Raw genomic sequence first — 12,204 nt, forward strand, 5'->3', positions numbered from 1 at the left:
AGCCCAATAGTAAGAGCTCAATATATCTTTACAGTAGTGGTTGTTATCAGTTCGAGCCCGGGGCTGCTCCAGAATTTCTCCTTAGGAAGAGCTTTAGGTAACCAGTTTGTTGTAAGAGGAAGCTAGGGGGTGCTTGCATAGCAACCATAGTTTACTGCATTTCAACCATAATGTTTTTTTAAATTGGGGAGAGGAATCGGTGGTTCCCCCCCACCCTTTGACGCAGATGGTTTCTTCCGTTCTCCCGGATGGCTTAGGTTCCGCGCTCAGGAGTCACAAAGCGCGGGGTCACGTGGGCGGGCCGGTGCGCTTTGTGACGCCGCAGGCCCCGCCCTTCGGCCCGCCTATGCGCGCACGCCAGGCACGCCCCGCGCGCGCCGCCCGTGCAATCCCTGCTTAAGAGACCCCGGAGTGGGGCGCTCGCCCGAAGCCAGGCCGCGTCCGCCATAGTGCCTGGCTTGGAGGTGTCGCCGGCGCCTGGCGAGGGCCTGAGAGCGGCAGGGGGGCGAAACAAAAAGGGAGACGGCGGAGCCCTCACCGTTGCCCGGCGGTTTCCGGGCCTAATCTTGCGGTACTGGGCCGAAAGGCGACGGGAGCGAAAGGCGAGAGAAGCGCGGAGCGCTCGGCGAGAGGAAGCGTCAGGGAGCCTCGGCGGCGTCGCCAGGGTCAGCCGAAGCCCCCCGGCCGCTGGCTGGGGCCCGGGGTGGTGAGGAGGCGCTGCGAGGCCTAGCCGAGGCCTAGTACCGGCTTTGTGTCTGAGGCGGCGTTGGCGGCGGCGGCGGCGGCGGGGGGGAGGTGGAGCTGGGGGCGGCCTGCGGGAAGGCCTCTCCTCCGCCGACCGCGCGTTTCGGCCTAGGCCGCGGGGCCGCCCGTGGCCTCCGGGGAGCAGGCGAAAGGGGTCTGTGTGTGGTGGGGGCCTGGGCCTGGGGCAGTCGACGCCGGTCGTCCGGAAGCCAGGAGGAGGCGAGAGGCCGCTCGTGGACTCCGGGCCTAGGCCCTCTCCCCTCAACCTTCTCCCGGGGCCTGGGTCACCCCCGTCCACGGAGAGAGAGACCAACCGGGAGGTGCGGCCGCGCTATGGACCCCTGACCCCGCGGGGTCGTTCGGACTTTAACGTGTGGACTGACCGCTACTGACTGCACCGCCTGCCCCCGTCTCCTGCCGGCCCTTAGCATGAGCGAGGGGGACCCAGCGGGGTGACATTGTGCCCGTTGGCGGATTCTCGCTTGCCCCCTGCCCCGTCCTCGTCCGCCTCCTCCCACATGAAGCGATTCTGAATATCCGGGGGGGGGTGTTTCTGGATTATTGTTTTTACGAACCCCCGCTTGTGGTTGGGGGGGTTATTTAATCTGAGGCCTTAGGGTCCTTCGGTGTCTCTGAGTGTTCTGTGTGTGTACATATTTTGCTCTTAAGTTTATAAATATACATATATTGAGCGTGTCCACGTCTCCTCGCTGAACCTTAGGAATCCTTTGGCACCATGTCCTGTGTGCATTATAAATTTTCCTCTAAACTCAACTATGATACCGTCACCTTTGATGGGCTCCACATCTCCCTCTGCGACTTAAAGAAGCAGATTATGGGGAGAGAGAAGCTGAAAGCTGCCGACTGCGACCTGCAGATCACCAACGCGCAGACGAAAGAAGGTAAGAGCCACAGGGGCTCCAGATCCTCGCTGGTGGAAGAGAGATGCTGGTGGCGAGGTGCCTGGCAGGAGACTAACCGCCATGATGTCTCTTGTGGGACTGTTCGTTCAAACACTTTGGGGACGACTTTCATTGATAGCCAAGGGTTGCAGCAATCGGCCCTGGAGTTTGACTTATTTGATTTCTGCGTACTTGGATCATCTGGAACAGGCTGATCCCCAGTCGTGCGAGTCTGATGATTCCTCCCGAATGATTTTTTAAAACGAGGATTTCCGTGGCACAGGATGGGGGTGTCGTCCAGGTTCTCTGAGTGCTTGCCCTGGGGCGTTTTCTAACCTGTTTTTCATCGGAAGGAGGGGAGGAGCGCATAAGCCAGGCTGCTTATTTGTTAAAGCAGCACTAGAGATACTTTTCTAACTTTCTAACCTAACCACATTTGGGGGTTTAATGGCAAATTCTGTGTTCTCTTCTCCCTCCCCTGATTTATTTAGTTAGTTTTAATTTTTGGAGTTGCCTGCGTTGTGGCGAAAGATCCTCACTTTAATGTTTTAGAGGATTTAATCCAGCCGGTCTTTAATGTTGGAATTGCTTTTGGAACTTGGTATATTCCGGTGTGACCACTTTTGTCTTGTGTGTAAATTCCAGAATTAGTAATGCAGTAATTAGGTAGTTGAACTCTTAGTTCATCACATTACTCTTAAACTTTAGCAATTTTGTAAAGATCAAAAGTACAGGTTTTTCTTTTTTTTAAAATAGTAATTGCTAGACTTTACATGATTATGTTGATACTAGGTAGGATACTGAAAAATAGTCGGCTGCTACCATATGAATAGCTTATTTGAAAAATAGTCGGCTGCTACCATATGAATAGCTTATTTGTAGAAGCCACTCTTTGGAATCTTTAAGTTCTTTCTCCTTTTTAAAAGCATTTTATATAATATTGAGAATGTAGCATAGGTATGAGAATGAGACAAAATGGCCTTTCAGACTGTGGCTTTGAACTTGTTTTGGTTTCTTTTTCGCATTACTGTAATGCTGATGTGTAGTTTTTAGTAGGTCAGTCTTTTGAGTTTTACTGATGGGATGAGAAGTAAAGTGAAGTGCTAGTTAGAGTATTTCATTGATCACTAAATTTGGCTTAAGGTGGAACATGGGTTCTTTTCGTTGAAATTTGGGGGGGCCCCCACGTCTGGCATATAGTTTGGTAGGTAGAGTAACTCTTGTCATGTACAAGAGCTGTTTTCCATTTATCAGTACATCCAGACATAACTATAATTGTGTTATGTTAAGAAACAGTACTACTGGCATATCACAACTCAAAAATACTCAATAAGGAAGAACTTTATATACTCACTTGATAACATGTGAAAGAATAGTCTCCACTTCCCCCCCTTTTTTCAGTGTATCAGACCTAAGGGACACTTCATGTGAGGCTTTGGTAATTGTAGTTATGTGGGAAAATTATTGGTGATCATGAACAGTTGAGAAACAGCTTTTAAAAATATTATTCAAGAAAATACCTTAAAGAAGATATTCTTGAAGGCCACAAAAGCATCCCTTAAGCATTATAGTCACGCTTAACAGAACAGATGGATTTATACGAATTTTAGGCCATCTTGATATGTGACATTTAATGAATGAGAGGAAAGAAAATATAAATGAAATTAGAGAATATTAAGGCAATTTTAATCACATACTATGCAATTTCATATTTTATTGGGGTATAACAGGATTTAATCATTTAAGGCTAGACTTTGTCCATCTTTTCCACCTAGTAATTGATAACAACTTTGTTAAACTGGAGTAAATTATTGTTGATGGAATTCCTGTCCATGAATCTAAGAGTTTTGTCATGTGTTGGTTTTTTTTTCCTAAGCCAGGAAATTATATGATACATTATTTTTACAAACGCTGAAAGCAGGGAAGTGCTTTGCCCAGCAGCATATTTTTTATGTATTTGTGAACTGTCATTATTGGAGAAAGCTTTGCTATTAGATTGGTTAAGAGAAGAGAAAATTTGTATCTTATGCAGTCCTCAAATTAGGAGAGAAAAAGATATCTAGGCACTTAATGAGTTTTATGAGAAATAGCATCCAGTGTCACAAGGCAGCTGAGTAAGAATGCCACTTGGTTTTAGCACCGTCCAGTGAATTAAAGAGGACGGAATAAATATTTATAGCTTCGTAGTTAGGAGATTCCCTAGGAAAGAATGCTGAACTGGATCACTTTCGTTTGTTTGAATTAATATTTCTGTCATGTTTCTATAAAACATTATTTACAGTTTTGGAAATCTGTCCATGTTTAGGACTCTTACATCTTAATTAGACTAAAATGCTTGGATCAGAATTTCATGTTTTAGATTTAAGAATTCTTCTTTATTTCTAGACTGTATTTCAAAATGAATCTCAGATTATCTTTTTTAATGTTTTTCCTGAATAAACTTGTTTTCCTAATTTTCTGCTTATTTGCAATCCCCCTCCAAAAAAAAAAAACCACACACACACACAACAAAACAACCTTTATCCTGAACTTAGTGTGAAAGATTTGGAAGCTGAGGATGAAGTATTTTCAAGACTGTTTCTCCATTTCTTAAATTCATCTTGTTTTTCATTTCATCCATAATCTTCATGTTTTTGGATCCGAAATGACAGTGTTGCATAGAAAGGGTCTTTTGAAGCTAACAGGCTACTTATTAAGGAGGTATTTAAAGGGTAAGAAATCATCAGTGTAATTCAGGTACTTTAAAAGTTCAATTAGAAAGCATGTGGCATCAGGGCACCAGACTTTAAGCTTGACAGAGCACTGTGTTGATCAAATGAATAAGTTTTCTTGGAGAGCTCATGAACATATTTGCTATTTGTTCCCACAGTGAACTCTTTTGAGGGTTGTTACATAGGCAGAAGCTTAACTGTCCTGTGTTTGACACCAGGTTTTGGTTCCAGAATTTTTAAAAGATACCCCATCTCCCCTGCTCCCAGTTTTCCTTACTCAGAGCTTGCTTGGAATTTGGGACTATCCTGAACTATCCAAAAGATAATGATGGTAGTCTTACATTGGTATGCGAAATCTAGGAAATTGCATCACTCTAATTGGATACTTGTGAAGATACAGCTTACTACCTGAAATATATTGAAAAGAGCCCTTTCCTGAACAATTTAGTTTATAACAGGAAATAGTAATAGTGTGATTAAAAATAATAGAGCTGATACATATATAAAAACTTAAAATGCTTACATATGTGATAAACTTAAAATAATTAGAACAGTGGTAGTCAGCCCCTAGGTGCTGAGTAACGTTAGTGAATCAGGTAAACTCAGTGATCTTAAAAGAGTGAACCCTGATACCTGATTGTGTGATTAAGGGAGATGGGTACATTTTTACATCTGTCTCCCTGTAGTGGATTATTTTTCTTTTTGGTAATTTTACAAATTCTTTTCACAGCAAATCTTTTTTTTTAACCATAGTTGAATTCATTGGTCCAGCTTCTTTTTTAATTTCATTCTTAGAAAAGTATTGCAAGCAATAGTCCAAAGAGTAGAAAAATTCTTCCTCCCTGTTTGTCTGCTGAGAAAGTGACATCCTTGTTCATCCAGCTGCTTAAGCCAGGAACCCAGGAATTCATGCCTGATTCCTCTTTCACCTTCATCTCTGCCCCCACATCCATCCGAAAGCCTTCATTCTACCTCAAAACACTGACTCTTGATTTCTCTGTCACACTCCAGAACAGATCATTATTCTCTCTTACCTAAACTACGCAGCAATCTCCTTATTAGTCACCCTGTTTCTATTCTTGTTCCCATGCAGGTTCATTCTCCACTTAGATACCAGAGTTATCTTTGTTTTTAATATTGTTTTTAAAATTGTCATCATTTTTATTTAAAATCCTTCAGTGACTTCCTGTTGTACTTAGAAACAAAATATGAATCAGTATATATAATCTGTACCTTTCTACCTGTATTTCAAGTCATTCTTTCATTTTCATCAGCTCTTCTGGCCTTTTTGTGTCATTTTTTCACATGCTTTTCCCTCTATCTGAAACATTCTTTGTCCGGTGTTTTTGCACATCTTGCTGCCTTCTTAGTCTCACATGTCATTTCCTCAGAGGGGCCTTCCTTGAATCAACATACTATCCAAAGTTGCATCCACTTTTAATTCTTTATTACAAAGCCCTTTATTCTGTATTTGAAATGTGTCATATTTTAATTTTTACTGTGTCTTCCCCAGTAATCCTGTATTTAGGGCCTAGGAGAGAGAGAATGTTTGCATTCTAAATAACAGCTTTTTCTCATATAGTTCAGATGTTCTGCATTACTGGCTAAATAGAGAATGACTTAGTCTTACTGAGATTTGGGGTTCCACAAAACTAGAGGTGCCAGAGCCAAGAACCTGCTGACACTATTGGGTGTCCTTTTAAGAGAAACCCCTTATGGCTTTGGATATTTGTTCTGACAGTTTCAGTAATCTGGATGCAAGGAGCATGTAGTTATTAATGCTCCTTTATATTTAAGATTATTTCCCGTAACATTTACGTCTGGTTGAAGTTTTCTAATTCTTGAGGACTATGACTTATCCAAATCCCAAATAGAAATTCAAATCTTTATCTTTTATTTACAGAATATACTGATGATAATGCTCTAATTCCTAAGAATTCATCTGTAATTGTTAGAAGAATTCCTATTGGAGGTGTTAAATCTACAAGCAAGACATATGTTATGTAAGTATTTATTAAATCCCATGTTTAAGTTCTCAAAATAGACGTTTTTTGTGAGAAAGAACAAGTATATTTTAGAACTGAACTCATTACTTTACCCTAATGAGTATGTCTTCTTAATCCTTAAAATTATGAGGATGAGTTTGTTTTTTCCTGATTTCTTCCCCCAGCTAACTTAACTTCTAGTTAGGAGTAAGAGCTATTAGAAAGATTTTTTGCTCTGTATAGGTAATATTTACAAAGACAAGAAAACGATGTTCAAATTAGTGAATAAATATTACTGAACCCTTCTTTGGTTTTTATTTGCCTGTACACTTTTTCCTCCTACCATTTTTTTTTCCCCCCTACCATTTTTTCACTACAGAAATGTACGTTAAGTGTCTTAAGAGATCTGTCCTAACTATTTTGTCAGCATCAAGAGTATTCAGTAATGCTAACATTTGTTCCTAATCAGTACGGGGCTTTTGTTGGGAAGCTGTAGCGCTTAGGATTTACGACCACAGACACTGGAATCAGGCTTAGGTTTGACTCCATTTACTCCGTTTACTGTATTTGGGTAAGTTACCTAAAGTCTGTGACTCAGATTCCTCAAAATAAAATAGGGATATGAGTATTTAACTCCAGGGAGTTGTAGGAATTAAATAGTGCCTGGCACATGGTAAATGCCCTTTATTGGAGTAAGAATGCGGTACTATCTTAGGAGTGGTCTAGAGCTTAAGAAATTCACTAAAGGGGCAGGATTAAAACTTTATATCTAATTTTATCTGCTTTCTTGAAATTTCAATGGTGATAACAATTATAATATGTGAAAAGGGTAGCAACTTGAGCTATTTAAAGTGTAGAGATTTTTACTTAAAGGTGAGGTAGCCTTACTTGAAATTCTGGCAATTTCTGCTTTTGGTCAATGAAACATTCTGGAATTTGCCAGTCCTAGGAAATGGAATGTGTTCTTGGAATTGAGGGAAAATAGTCATTTCCTGGAGCTTTACTTCATGTGGACAAGTTTTCTAAGAATATTCTCATTAGTTTAGTGTAAAGTTATATTCCATATGTTTACGTTTGGAGGTTCTTTTGTGTAATATCTTCTGTATAGCAACAACTTAAAAAGCTGAATACTTTTTTTTTTTCCTGTGAATACCAAGTGAACTATGTGCCTTTAACTTTACATAATTTTGAGACATTGTAAGAGAAGAATTAATTCCTAGAATCTAGTGTGAAGTTATTCCTTAATTTACCAAGTGCTTTTTAAAAATAGCAAATGTTTGATTTCAGTAGATTGTTTTGATATTCAGAGACTTTGGGGAGAGAATAGTTCAAAGTATCAATACTAGGGAAAATAGTTACCCCTTAAAGAATTAAATGTGAATTCACTATGTATATGATTTCCTTTGTAATATACTTGCCTTGTGAAGTGCCTTTGAATTTGTTGAGCAAATACTAGTAAATGAAAACTTCATTTTTATCTCAGGACTTCCAAATCATGCACAAATTTAGAAACTCCATTCATACGCTGTCTGACATTTCTTTGTAGTCAGGATAGCATAAACTTAAAACTAAGCCTTTAAAGGCTGTATTTTAGCAACTTGACCCTTGTCCCCTTTTCTGTGTGGACTTTTAAAGGAGTTTCTCCTTGAGCTTATTTGTGTATGTATTTTAAAAATCAATTTGTTCAGTTCTCCATAACCAACTTATTTAACTTATTCTTTTAACCAAAATACTCTGTCAGACTGTTGATTTTTTTGGAACTTAGAATTCTTATTTAGTCTTTGGTCATTGTCTTGAGACTTTTTTAAAAAATTAAACTGCCAACCTGTCTTTCTGGATTTGAAATTTAGTTTTTGGAGCACAGCAATTTCTCAGGGATCCAAATTAAAAAATGTTAACAGCAGTGGTCTTGCTTTAAGGAAATCCGATGTATGAAAATTCATGTCTGTACCTATTAAGAAACTGAGGAATAATATTATTGTTCAATCTATTAAGAGATAACGACAAAGTTTCTTAAATAACAAAATCCTCATACTACCTTTCAGAAAACATTTATTGTATAAGTGGCAAGATAACACACCTATTCTAGAATTCCCCAGTATGGATTTTTTTTTTTTTTAAACCAGAAATGCACCTTAAACTATTCAAAGGTAGTAAAGATTAATCAAGGTAGTGTGTTTATTACTTCTGAAATTGGCTGATTTTAAATCTTTATGCCAAGGAAAAATTGTGTTCCTAAAAATGTGTGATTAGAGAGATGTTTTTATCGCAAAAATTCATTAATAGCTATTCACAGAGAGCTAATGCTGTTTTTCTTTTTGTCGTTTTAGAAGTCGAACTGAACCAGTGATGGGAACTTCAAAAGCAGTATGTAAAAACACAATCTCACACTTTTTCTACACATTGCTTTTACCTTTATAATGTAGCAGTGAAGTAAATCATTTTAGAACTTAATATCCAACTGATCATAGTACATATTGTAAATAAAATGTATTTGATGACAGCTCAGTTGAATATGGATATATGTGGCATAATTTGCACACTTTATTTTGTAGAAATGGGTAGTTTGTGCCCAAAAAAACACTGTTTCATATTAAATATGATAGCATTCTTCCTGTATGACGTTGTGTTGTACAGTTAATGTATGATCTTTTTTTAGATCATGTAGGTTTTACACTAATGAACATGGTAACATGTTCTACATCTGTCTGTCTATAGTTAGTATTTTGTATGTATGTACAGGCTGTTGTGTGCTTTTTGTTTCTTGCAATAAAAAATGTTTGGAGTGTATATTTTGCCATTTTCACGTTGTATCACTTAGTTTTTTTTTTTTTTTGGTTTTTGTTTTTTTTTGGTTTTTGTTTTTTTTTCTGCCTGATTGATGGCTTTGAAAAATGCATTAGCAACATCCAAAGCATATATTTAAGGTTTGATGCTTTCTCCAATTTCAGACATGTCATAGAAAAGAGCTTTCCAGAGACCATTGATGCAGCTTTTATTATTTAGTTTTGCTTTATTTGGCAATTTTGAGCTCTTATTCTTTGTTTATATCTGTACTGTAAAGTGAAACCTGGAATTGGGCCCCCTACAAGTATATCAGTGTCTCGTCGATGATTTTGATGATTTTATACAATTGAGTACATCGTTCTCAAGTTTTAACAGAGGTCTTCTACTTCTCTAGTCTGCTCAGTTGTCCAAATTAAAATATTTCCTCTTTCTCGTAAGATATTAAAATGCTGCATTAATTGTAAGCCAGCTGAAAGCTGTAGCTTATCAAAGGTAACTCCCCTTAACCAGGGTAACATCTTAATAACCTTAAGTATGACACCATTTTGACTTTGAGCTTTTAAGTAAAAGGTAGCAGCATTCCTAAGTTGTGGGGTGAAACATCCATTTCAGAACAGAGATCTGTAGTAATTGGGTTCTGTAAAACTTGATGGTTCTCTAAACATTTGACTACTCAGGCTTGATTTGTACACAATACAAGATGTCTGAAATCTTCACGTAGAATTTAAGGGTATTGCTTGCTGTTTCAACTTTATCCTTTTAAAATGCTACTGATCTTTTAATTGTGTATCAGGCATTTCACTAACCTTGGATCATTGGATCTTAAACATGATAACGTAGAATATCTGAACTTTGGACTTGTTCTCTAAAGTATATGGCCTTTAGTTCTCATGGAACTAAATATAGTGATTCAAAAATCACAACTCTTAGTGTTTTGTTTTTTTTTTTTTTCCCCTCTTTGGGGTATTTGGGGTTTTTTGGGGGGGTGGTTTTGTTTTTTTTTTTTAAAGCGTAATGCTGTAAAGACTGTCCACAGTTTCTGTTTTGCTGGTGATTGGTTTAAAACTGATTTTTATGTATCCAAATGCTAGCACAAATCAGATTGACTATACTGGTGACTGTAGTAGTTAATGTAACACATTTTGTATAAAGTACAGTTTATATAGTATTTTAAACTAATTCAGATGAAGTTTTATTTCTTGAAAGCAATTATTTCCTTTTTGTTTATTAGCATGTGTATAAACACAGATCACATGTTCATAAATAAAGTTAATGTTCTTTTAGCCTTGTGTGTTCCCTGGCATGTCTGTATTACACTTACAAGAAGCAGTTTATTTTATGCTTATTTAGGTTTCTCTTTTCTTTCTTCTTTTTTTAAAAAATAACTTTAAAAGTGGCTTTGATTTTTAGGTAGAATAATTTTAAGTGGAGATATTAGGTAACTTAATATCCCCATCATTTATTTGCTTGGGGTACATTTGCTGACATTTAAGATTTGAGAGAATATATTCATAAAGTGTAATTAGTGCCCATCTTAGGAGACTTAACGTGTATTGTGCAAATTCACAAAAGCCAATTAAGACAGAATCACTAAACCAGATTTCTAAATTCTAATTAGTAAAAGTAAATGTATGTACACTTTTGATAATTTAAGCCAGCTCTAATCAAGGATGACTGTTTCTATCTATATTCCACAACTTTTGTTTGTAGTCATCCTTCTATGTTGGTACTCCAAAGCTGCGGGTTCTTCCTGCTTACATTTTGTAAGATCCTTTAATTTCAAGCAAATATAGTTGGCATAAAAGATTTCAGATTCTTGCTTTCAGATGCAAGACCACAAATTAGATGTGAGAATGTGGGTTAATTTTGATGTCTACGGTGTGCATTAATCAGTGTTTTTGGAGACTACTTTTTTTAAGTAGCGTTTTTTTTTAAATCCTGAAAGTTACTGTATTTATTGATGCTTAGTACGTATAAATTCCTAGTTTCTAAAGCATTTCTTGTCAGCATTTTACACTTATTTCTTAGTACCTTGCTATATGTAGAAAACAATTGGATGCCTTTCTAAATTTGTGGTAAATTTGACTTGTGTATTATAAGGTATTAAAGTGTTATAGGGATTATTTGGTGGAAAAAAGTGATTTAGATGCTGTTGAATATCTGAAACCACTTTTAACCAGATAAATATACACTACTAATAACAAGTTGGCAGAAATCTAAAAGGAAGGATAGGAAAGCCCAGCATAGTAACAAAAAGACAGCTATATCTTAGGAGTGGGAAGAACAAAAAAATGTTAGTTTTTTAGTTCCAGGAATAAAAAAGGGTGATATAACTGATTGCTTTCTTTCTAAGGAAATGATCAGTGTGCATATTCTAGACAGTAATAGGCTATTTTTAAAGACTATTAATTTCATTGATTGACAGCAGTTTGTTCAGTCCTTGTTTCTTAAAATTCAGGTAATTCCTGGTTGATATATCAATAAAATATTACCCTCTTCAAAATAAATTGAATAGGTCAGAATTTGTTCTGGATAAAAATAGTCTATTTATGTGTTCTTTCAATTTTTCTTTTTTAAATTTACCTCCTGAGATACTCGTTCTTTAAGGAAAGAACACTTCAAAGCTGCACGAGAGTGAGAACCCACTGGTGGGTTATATGGCTAGGATTGTATGTGGGATTAGTGCATTATGGACTCTGTAGCCCCTCAATGTGGAGCTAAGAACCTTTGTTTAAATAAACATCCCAGTAATAATATCCATCAAACTAACTTTTAAAACTCTTAAGATATTTATAAGATGTATTTTAAATTTAGCCAACATCAGTTTTGTTTCCATTTATTGAATTACTGCTGTGGTGGGCATTGGGCTAAGAACTTCATATCGAAACTGATTACATTTCTGTTTGGGGCTCTAAGTCATGCTGCTTTTATTTTAATACTCTTAGTTCTCTGGAATACTTGAAAAATACATGATGAAGACTCACTTTTTTTTCTTTGGTGCAGACATCTTGTTACATTCTCTCCATTTTAAAGAAGAGTTCTGACCAATAATGCATGAGAAATTTGTAACATGTT

At 37.6% G+C, this 12,204-nt stretch overlaps 1 protein-coding gene across 3 annotated transcripts in view; it reads left to right on the plus strand.

Moving 5' to 3' along the window:
* Positions 1 to 359: 359 nt before the first annotated feature.
* Positions 360 to 12,204, plus strand: part of RBBP6 (RB binding protein 6, ubiquitin ligase) — a 49,004-nt gene continuing 37,159 nt past the window's right edge. For 2 of the 3 annotated variants that reach the window (XM_082362380.1, XM_082362381.1), the window contains exons 1-3: positions 361 to 1,646; positions 6,261 to 6,360; positions 8,673 to 8,709. In XM_082362380.1, the coding sequence (XP_082218506.1) occupies positions 1,481 to 1,646; positions 6,261 to 6,360; positions 8,673 to 8,709 (303 nt within the window). In that variant the 5' untranslated portion in view covers positions 361 to 1,480. Of the gene's footprint in view, positions 1,647 to 6,260; positions 6,361 to 8,672; positions 8,710 to 12,204 lie in introns of all 3 variants that reach the window. The other variant, XM_082362382.1, reaches the window with a different exon arrangement.

This window comes from Balaenoptera borealis, assembly GCF_965194805.1.
Source record: "Balaenoptera borealis genome assembly, chromosome: 16".
NCBI classification, from domain to species: domain Eukaryota; kingdom Metazoa; phylum Chordata; class Mammalia; order Artiodactyla; family Balaenopteridae; genus Balaenoptera; species Balaenoptera borealis.